The sequence below is a fragment of the Cardiocondyla obscurior genome, linkage group LG16, assembly GCF_019399895.1.
Source record: "Cardiocondyla obscurior isolate alpha-2009 linkage group LG16, Cobs3.1, whole genome shotgun sequence".
Classification (NCBI taxonomy): domain Eukaryota; kingdom Metazoa; phylum Arthropoda; class Insecta; order Hymenoptera; family Formicidae; genus Cardiocondyla; species Cardiocondyla obscurior.
Genome location: NC_091879.1, coordinates 208,984 through 217,936, shown reverse-complemented (window position 1 = coordinate 217,936; position 8,953 = coordinate 208,984). Strand labels below are relative to the sequence as shown.

General features: G+C 39.7%; 2 protein-coding genes across 4 annotated transcripts; one reads left to right on the top strand and one right to left on the bottom strand.

Moving 5' to 3' along the window:
- The first annotated feature begins 7 nt into the window (after positions 1–7).
- LOC139108858 (mitochondrial inner membrane protease ATP23 homolog) lies at positions 8–1,672 on the top strand. Of its 2 annotated transcripts, XM_070667483.1 has the most exons (6): positions 8–228; positions 308–572; positions 773–818; positions 901–982; positions 1,100–1,324; positions 1,422–1,672. In XM_070667483.1, the coding sequence occupies exons 2-6, from the start codon at positions 347–349 to the stop codon at positions 1,617–1,619; spliced, it is 777 nt and encodes a 258-aa protein (XP_070523584.1). In that variant the 5' UTR covers positions 8–228; positions 308–346; the 3' UTR covers positions 1,620–1,672. The 2 variants fall into 2 exon arrangements, with proteins under 2 accessions (XP_070523584.1, XP_070523585.1); XM_070667484.1 differs by lacking the exon at positions 8–228 and having other exon boundaries at positions 279–572.
- LOC139108859 (uncharacterized) lies at positions 613–7,247 on the bottom strand. Of its 2 annotated transcripts, XM_070667486.1 has the most exons (3): positions 6,678–7,247; positions 2,534–2,953; positions 613–2,315 (listed from the first exon to the last, which is right to left on the bottom strand). In XM_070667486.1, the coding sequence occupies exons 1-3, from the start codon at positions 6,690–6,692 to the stop codon at positions 2,046–2,048; spliced, it is 705 nt and encodes a 234-aa protein (XP_070523587.1). In that variant the 5' UTR covers positions 6,693–7,247; the 3' UTR covers positions 613–2,045. The 2 variants fall into 2 exon arrangements, with proteins under 2 accessions (XP_070523587.1, XP_070523586.1); XM_070667485.1 differs by lacking the exon at positions 6,678–7,247 and having other exon boundaries at positions 2,534–3,252.
- Positions 7,248–8,953: the final 1,706 nt, after the last annotated feature.

Below are 8,953 nucleotides of genomic sequence, written 5' to 3'. Positions count from 1 at the left end.
ACATCTTTTCATTATTTTCTTTTTTTTTTTCTTTTTTTTTAATGATTTATTATTTAATTTATTTATAATTTTTAGAGATGGCGGTTTTTTTGATTGACGACAGCGCTCTGTGGAGCGCTTATGAACAAACGGTAAAAGTTGCAACTGACTTCACGCGCTCACACTGTTCACGTTCATTGTGTGTGTGTTCCTCACTTGGTTAAGATGACTCCCATAACCTCAAACTAGGTAATATTACGTTGCCGATATGCAAATATTTGACTGATAGTACAATAAATTCCGGTGCAATAAATATTTATTTGTTTAGGTTAATTATTGTCGCGTTGCTTTTTTTATTCGCGCGAGAATGACAGTCGAGAATGAAAAAATGGGCGAGGGAAAAAAGGACGAGGTCGGGGCTAGCAACGTAACGACGGTGGACATCAGCGGATTATGGGGATCCGATATGTACCCGGAAAGAAGAGGAGGAAAAATTCAACGTAGCTGGTTTAAAATATTTGTTGGCGCTCAGGGTCGAGAATCATTAGACAAAGCCAAATGCGAAGACAATGTTTATAAATGTATAAAAAAAAGTAAGACATCTTCTTATACGAATAATAACAGGAAACAGTGCAGCGATACAAACTTATTTTTAATATTCTCGTGCCTACAGGTGTTACTCTTACTTATATTCCTTGTTTTTCTTACAGAATTATATATATTATTTTATTTTTGATTTCAGTTAATATCTAACAATGTTTTTTTTTTTTAATTTTATATATGTTGCTTCCAGGTCCTATAATAAAACTTATGTTAGGAGCGCTGAAAAGTTCTGGATGGTTTGTAATTTATTTTTTTACGTTGCACATATATTTATAAAGTTATATCTATAAAGTTTATTTTTTTTTATTAACATTTCAGTGAAGTGGATATTAGGAGGCATATTTCCTGTGAGGTGTGCAATCCAATGGTGACAGGTGGATATGATTCAGACTTCAATCAGGTAAATGCTCCCTTCAATTTCTCGATCAAAATTTTTTTTTATACCTGTCTGTTAAAATAATACGATAGATTCGTTTGACTTACTATATTTATCAGTGCTTTAAATAATAATTTACAGATTGTTGTCTGCCAAAATACAGCAGTTGGTGAGAGCAACGTCCGGGGAGTTCTTTTGCACGAAATGATTCACATGTTTGATTATTGCCGTAACAAATTGGATGTAAAAAATATTCATCATCTGGCCTGCACGGAAATTAGAGCGGCGAATCTCGGGCACTGCAGCTTCATGAGCTCGCTTTTGCAAGGCGACTCGTCTTTCGTCAACATCAAAGCAACACATCAAGTAAATTATTATTCTAAGAAATTCCTGCACGTTAATGATAGCTATTTCTAATTTATAATGGAGTATTTTACGCTAACATATAATGTTATTTTTCTAGAATTGTGTGAAACACAAAGCTAAGATGTCATTAATGGCCGCGACCAAAGTATCATCGGAAGTGGCTGATGCAGCTATAGAAAAGGTGTTTACGAAATGCTACAACGATTTGGAGCCAATTGGGAGAAGAATTCGTAGGAATTCATGTGATATGCCGCGAGCGTATGCAGAAGGACATTTATATGGGTATGACCTGTAAATACTTAGTAAAATTTACGAAGAAAATTAAAGGTATGTTTCCTGTTCAATATATATTTACTTAGCGTTTATTAATATCATCTGATATGTTTTATTATTTCTGTATGCCTAGTTATATTTTTTTCCGTTTTTCTTTTTCGGTTTAAAACTTGCTTTGCGAACAAAAATTGAAAAATAATCATTATTTATATAAATTTTTCGTGAATTCTAAAATGCTGAATATACTACTGGTGTGTCGTAGTAAGAAACGTACAGCAAACACTCGGTTTCTACGTTAGCTATCATACTTTTTACGATATAAGTCCCTGCTAATTTTCAACTCATTTAAAATAATTATTGTTACTTGCGATATAATCAACAGTTCGTTGCGTCCCGTAGTCTTTTCGATTCGATAAAAATTGAACAACTCTAGGACCTGTCGCTAAAGCTAGTAGCCTCGATTGAAGCTTCCACCCGGTCTCGGTATGTCGAAGCGAGGATTGCCGTCGTAAGAGACTTGCGCGCTAAAACCGTGCTGCCAATCCGCGGTGTATCGCACGAGCTGCGTTCTACCGTCCGGTAGCTGTATCTTATATTCACCGCGAACGACCTCGCCGTCGCTAATAGCGTTGTGAGAATAATCGTTGCCGTAAGCATCGTCCTTTACGGCGTAGTTGAAGTCGAATGGCATGCCAGGCTCGTGATGATGATGATCATGCTACAATACAGTATAAAACATTAAATGGCTGTTTAAGAATTAAAATATTAGAAGTTATCTTTCGGGAAAAAATTATTATTCAAAGAAATGGTTACAAATTAATGTTATTTAAAAAAAAGCAAAATTGAAACTATAGCAATTTAAAATTAATTTAATTTAAGACTCACTTCGGGAGGGAAACTTACTTCGATATACATATAGCTATAAGATATACTTACACCAGGACCAATGACGTTTCCATCGCCTCCGCTTGGCTGGCCGGTGTAATCCGGGAAAGTAGGTGTGGGTCTCGGTCTGGGTGGGAACGTACCCGGTGACGGTGTCGGGAAGGTTCCCGGAGTCCTGGTAGGGAAGGTAGGAGTCGGCCTGGGTCCAGGGAAAGTAGGAGTCGGTCTGGGCCCGGGGAAGGTCGGTGTTGGCCTGGGTCCAGGGAAGGTCGGTGTCGGTCTAGGTCCAGGGAACGGAGTCGGACGCGTAGGAAACGGCACCGATGGCGTAGGCTTCGGAAACGGCACTGTCGGCTTGCTGTACGTGTAACCGCCGCCCTTCGTCGGCTCTGGCGGCAGATAAGTGTTGCGCCGCGTGCCCGGCGGCAGGTCGCCGATAACGCTGGCTACCGTCACGCAAAGCACGACCAGCTGCGTAAAAGAAACCGGAAATGTTAGGAAGCATACCCTCGCGAAATATATTTCGCCGATTAGAAGCGAATTAAGTGAAAACATCCCTCTAGTATTAAGCCCTCCGATCGTAACGGGAGCGTTTCATATGTGCACCGGTGCACAGCGTGAAACAGACATCACTAATGAGATTGCTTAATTAGGTCGGGTTAGGATAATTTTTATATAATCCGAATAGCGTCTGTTTTACACTGTGTGCATTTAGGATTTATTTACCGTAACTTAACATACCATTTAAGGGTTGACAGAACCAAAGCGAGAATTACATAACGCGAGATTTTCTCGAAAAAAGTCCGAATAGAAATCGAAACCAATACCATAATTGACTGAATACTAATTTTCATTATAATTCTGAATAAAAACGCGTGAAACGAAGAAAAAATGCGGTTCAGCAACGTGAACGATTGAATTAAGAAAGAAGATGCGCCTCGTAAAGTTTTTCTAACATGCATATTGCCACATCGACGAGCACTTCTTTGTAACGGGAGGAGAACGTTGGCGGTTGCTTTAATGAAATATTATTACGTCGTCTTAGTGTGAGATCTTAAATAAATGGATAATATATTCTTCATTACCGCTATTGAAGTGCCAGAGGTAGAAATTTCTCTTAAGCCACTATGGCGCGCTATGATACAACGGGTGTTTCTTTTTTTTTTTTTTTTTCTTTTACTTAGAATAATTTAATAATTTTTCGCACCGGACGAGAGAAAGTTGTCTCACTTGCGCGCATTGCAGGCCAAACGTTTTGCTAAATTAGATTCACTTATCGCCAAATTGTGGCGCATCGGGAAAATTTTGATAAAAACGCATTCTTCAATGATAGCTTTTATCCTTCCAGGATAACGAAAGTGAAATATCTGTAATATTATGCCTTGATGCGTAATAAAGCGTTGCGAACATGGCCTATTACTTATCCCACGGCGCGAGCTTGCCGTGGCGATGCGCGTCAATTCGCGTTTGCGATATAAGCGCGCAACGAAGACGCGTTTTTTTATCACCGGAACATATGTCAGCTCTCGACATTTCGATAAATCGTCCGGGTCTGCGTAATGAGAACGTAATAAGTTGTCGCGATGCCGTGAAGCAATATTACAGACAGCGTAGCGCCAGAAGCAGAGACGCGCATACGACATTCGGTTCGAGCTTCATATTTACTTTAGCAATTTCATCTGCCGCGGAAAATTATTAGAGAAGCAGATCGATGATGGCCGAGGCGGCAGTTAATATACGAGCTTCCGTCGAGTTCTCTATTGCAACAGGACCTTTTGCCTGAATCACGCCTCTCAACTTTCAGATCCGGCGTCGCGTATCGCGAGAGAACCGTTCTCGTGTGCAAACTGACATTTGTCGCGTAGCTTATCAGCCCGAGCGAGCCGCGAGCTCGTGTTATAAGATACGCGTGTAATTTTAATAAATCAAGTGTCTCCTTCGTCGGCACCGGAGCTTGATATTTAGTACGTCAAGACGCGGGATTATTTCTTTTCCTCGCAGCGCAACGACTGAGTTTTCCGCGCGGCCGCGACTCCGCGAGATTGATGGAAATAATTACGGTCTGACGAAACGCGAATTAAATAAAATAATTCCAGCCGATCGTACGTTTATCATCCCCAGCGCCCGTTATCATTGCCATCATTGCGCCGTTCGTTACACAAATTGCACAAACGAGAATGCAAATGTGATCTTGCAATAATTTGTTGTAAAACTTTATAGTTCAATAATTAATATTATCATAAATAATTTTTATTATATAATACAGTACGTTAATCGGCATAACGCTTTATGCTTATCGCTTTAGGGCGATTGGCAAATGTTCATGCGCAACGATCAGGTCGCGATTTCGCGTAAGATAAGCACCGCGGGATGCTTTTGCGAATCTTTTTTCCGGCGTAATAACAGGTCGCGCGACGCAAGGGAAAATCGACGTGAAAAAGGAGCAGACCGAATCAATAATGCCGGCGACGGTTACGTCAACGGAGACGCGTCCGACGATCTGTGCTCTATTGCGACAGTCGAGACCTTTATATTATGCTCTTAACCCTGTACTTCGATTGCAACGCGCCGCCGAGGAATAGGTGTACATTAAGTATAAAATACAAACGCACTTGAGGCTGAGAAAGAATAAGCAAATATATAATTTTTTTTAATATAAAATTTTTTTTTAATTAAAGATAAAAGGAAATAGTTAAAAAATGTTTGTAACGTATTACATCATCAAATATATAAATATATTTATAGAGGAGGAGAGTGTAGATTTTTTTTTTTTTTTTTTTTTTTTTGCGGAAGAGAGAAAGTGCGAGTATGCAAAGACTCATCCCGCGAGGATGTCACAACTTCGTTCTAGTAGTCAATCGAAATGCGAACAAGCGTGAGAAGACACTGCTGGAGACTGACGATCGCGATTGCGTGCGCCCGTTAGTTCATTAATATCTCATTATAATGTAGATGCATACGTCGTGTGGGCGCGCGTTTGACGTGTGTATATTACGCGATGATATCACCGGGCATTGTTGTAATCGCTTTCTTTCATATTTTAATAAGAAGAAATAATGAGACACACTAACGACAATAGAGAACGGAGATCGGATTTGCTGCGTGCCACGGCGTTTCCTCGGAACTGAATTTATCGAGTAAAAAAAAAAAAAAAAAAAAAAAAAAAATCTACACTCTCCTCGAACAAACAACGAAATAACAAAGTCAACCGTTTACGCGAAATTTGTCGGTCAATCAAAATAATTTTGCGACTGTGGCTGCCGTTGCGAGATGATCGACAGCCAGCCCGCGTTGCAAATCGCCGATTCGCCGCGGATAAGAGACCCGCGTACGATTAATCAAGCGGGATGTGAATTCACCTGGCCGCGGGTGATTTACAACAAAACCCTTCTATCAGCGCGTCGACTCCTACGACTGGAGAGGAAGGATTGAGTCGTAGCAAAGTTTTACAAACCGTAAAGGTCGCGCGGAGCGAGAAGGGAGAGTGCTCTTGGCTAATCAACTCGCGTACGGCAAGACGAGTTTCACGCAGTTTCCCTCCGCGAACGTACCGGACTAGGGATCGAGACTGATATTAAATTGAAATTTGATTAATCAGACAAGCGAGAATGTCAACATTTGATTTTAGAAGACTTCGCTTTGGTTGGTCAAATTTTAATTTAGCTTCGGTCTTGGTCTCTAATCCGACATGGAATCGTATTTAATCGTATTTTATTTATCGATTGGCAGTAGGGAATTGGAATATTTTATGCAGAACCGTACGACGTAGAGGGTAGCTGGCTTTTTCTCAAACAAGAAAGATTTACTGCCATTTTTACGTTGATAAATTATAATTGACTTTTATTCGCGCACAAATTAACATAAATTATTTAATTTATTATAATAAATTACAATGAATGAAGTGCGTGACAATTAGTAGAACAATAATGAGACGTAAAGCAAAGATTATGCAGAGGCCTTTCTAATAAATTAAATCTCTTAATGATTAATCTCGCGATTTTTCCCTCTTTCACGATTATAAAACTTTATCCGCGACACTCCCGAAGTTAATTACGTTTTTTAAAATTATCGAGTTACATGAAAATAATTATAAACCTGAGCGATAAAAAGTCATGTTTTTTTTTTTTTTAATCCGCGAGAATAGAAATATCACGAGAGTTAGATTAATAGTTAAGTAATTTAATCTCGCACGTACCTGCAGGTAATACATCTTTTGGTCGCACTAAATATCGACGTGCAGGAACCACGCTAACTCGCGTACTCGAAAAACAACGAGACAATCCTTTAGAACGATCAACGCGCACTGAAAAAATTTCAAATTAACACTGCGTGTGAGAAATATAGCAACAGCTTCCGCTTTTTTCTTTTTTTATTATTTAAATAAAATACATGCTCGCGAAAGCAATTTCGTCGAGGGTTAATAAAGATACGAACGTTGGGACGAGAAAAATATAACGAGCTTAATATTTTTGTTAAACAGTTTAATTATATATTTTTTTTAATCATAAAAACTCACGGATTAAATTGTACGTTTTATTTTCTAAAGTACCAAATAATCAAATATTTTTCCGATAAAGAGGACCACGCTTCAACTACTCGTGCACTGATTAAAAAAAAAAAAGAAAAAAATTCAATTCTCAATGAATTAAATACACTGAGAAAAACTCCGTTCTTGCCCAGCGTTCGTGTCTTTCGGAGGGCTTTCACGCGATTAGCTACTTCTCGGGAGGGTTTCACAAAACGTGGAGATACGAACGGGGCTGCTTTCGTGACGCAGATCAAAATAATCCGCGAGTCTAATTAGACGAGTTTGTACCCTCCCCCACTCTCCCCTTTAATTGCGTTTTGATCTAAATCTTTTTGATCCAGATCATTTTGATCTGGATCGTTTTGATCTGCGTCACGAGAACAGGGATGCCCCGGGATGCAAATGTATTGTGCTGTGCAGTTACGTCGTCGATGCACTCTCCGGCGCACGACTGTGAATAAAGTCGGCACGTAACTACTCGGCACGCCGGCACGTTGGGTTTATATAGCACGGTGAACTCTAATAAGATGATTCTTGAACGGTGGTGCCCGGCAGGGGCCCAGGTGGGCGGCAAGGTAGAGGGGTCCCGGTGGCTTCCTCGGCGTGCCTCACCTTGTCGCCTCCTGCCTTGCCCTGCGCCGCCTTGTCTCACCCTTGCCTCATCGCTGCGCCTTTACCTTGCCGCGGAATCTCGCACGAAGATCGGCAGGACGAAAAACGCGCGCGACGCATCCCCGCGAGATGCGAAAGACTTTCGTGGGCCGCGAGGTACGTGCTCTGCGAAGGAAAGCGTTTCCTCGTACACGAGAAATTGATGTCAGGGCAGTTCAGCGATGTTAATCTGCGGCATTTTAAGGAAAGAGATGCGAGCGCCGAGTACATTTTTGGAAAGAGTACGCGCGTCTCGTTGGAAACGCAGTCTTTCGTAAGGCAACCGAATAATGCGCGAACGTCAGGTTTGATTTGTGACGTTGCGGGCGAGATAGCACTTTCCGAGCATTCTGAACATTCCCGGGCGTTATTCTGAAATAAAAAAAATACCTTTGTGAAGAGGCATTCCAGATCGTTTTAACAGACTTGCAAAATGTATTGAAAAACTGTGGTTACCAACGACTATGTAGATGGTACATTTTCGATATGTAACTTTGCGGTTTTGACGTATAGGTATTCAAGAAGCTTAAGTAATTCTGCATAATTAAAATAATAATAGCGCTCGAACACTTCAGATTTACGTCTATTTTTTTGATGCACGTTAAATCGATGGAGAACATCAAGTATCCGTTTACGTGATGAAGTACAGATTAATATTATAAAATTTAATTCACTTTTAATAATATAATAATATAATGTCAGTATACTTTTTGTCAAGTAAATTTGATATATCCGCAGTTAAACAGCACGGAGTAACATCTTGACGGCAGATTGTACAGTAATTAGATTACATAAATAATTTAAACGTGAAAAAAAAAATTAATAAATAAAGATTTAATAAACAGCTTAGAATAAATCGGTAATAAATTATCGACACGATAATACCGTTCGCCGTATCGACCTATTTGTGCAACGCGGTTGAATTATATTGCGATAATAAACCTACATAATAAATGTGCACTTCGTGAAGAAGAAATATCGTAATACGTAACTACTATGTGCGGACGATCGGGAATTTCTACGGGTTATCCGCGGCATAATGCGGCAGGCCGATGAGAAATTATGTTATTCGAAGTTCTTTTATTCAAGTATCTCGCAGCACTTAACACGTCAAATATTTGTCCGGTATTTTTAGTTCGCCGGTTTTATTATTTGATCAAATAGATTAAGACTCATCGTCTCGATTTGTTAAAATCTAATTTTTTTTTTATCGTCGCGATTACGTATAATGATCGTTACTCGACTAATAATTTTTTACTTTCTGCCGGTTGTGGTTTTTTTTTTTTTAATAA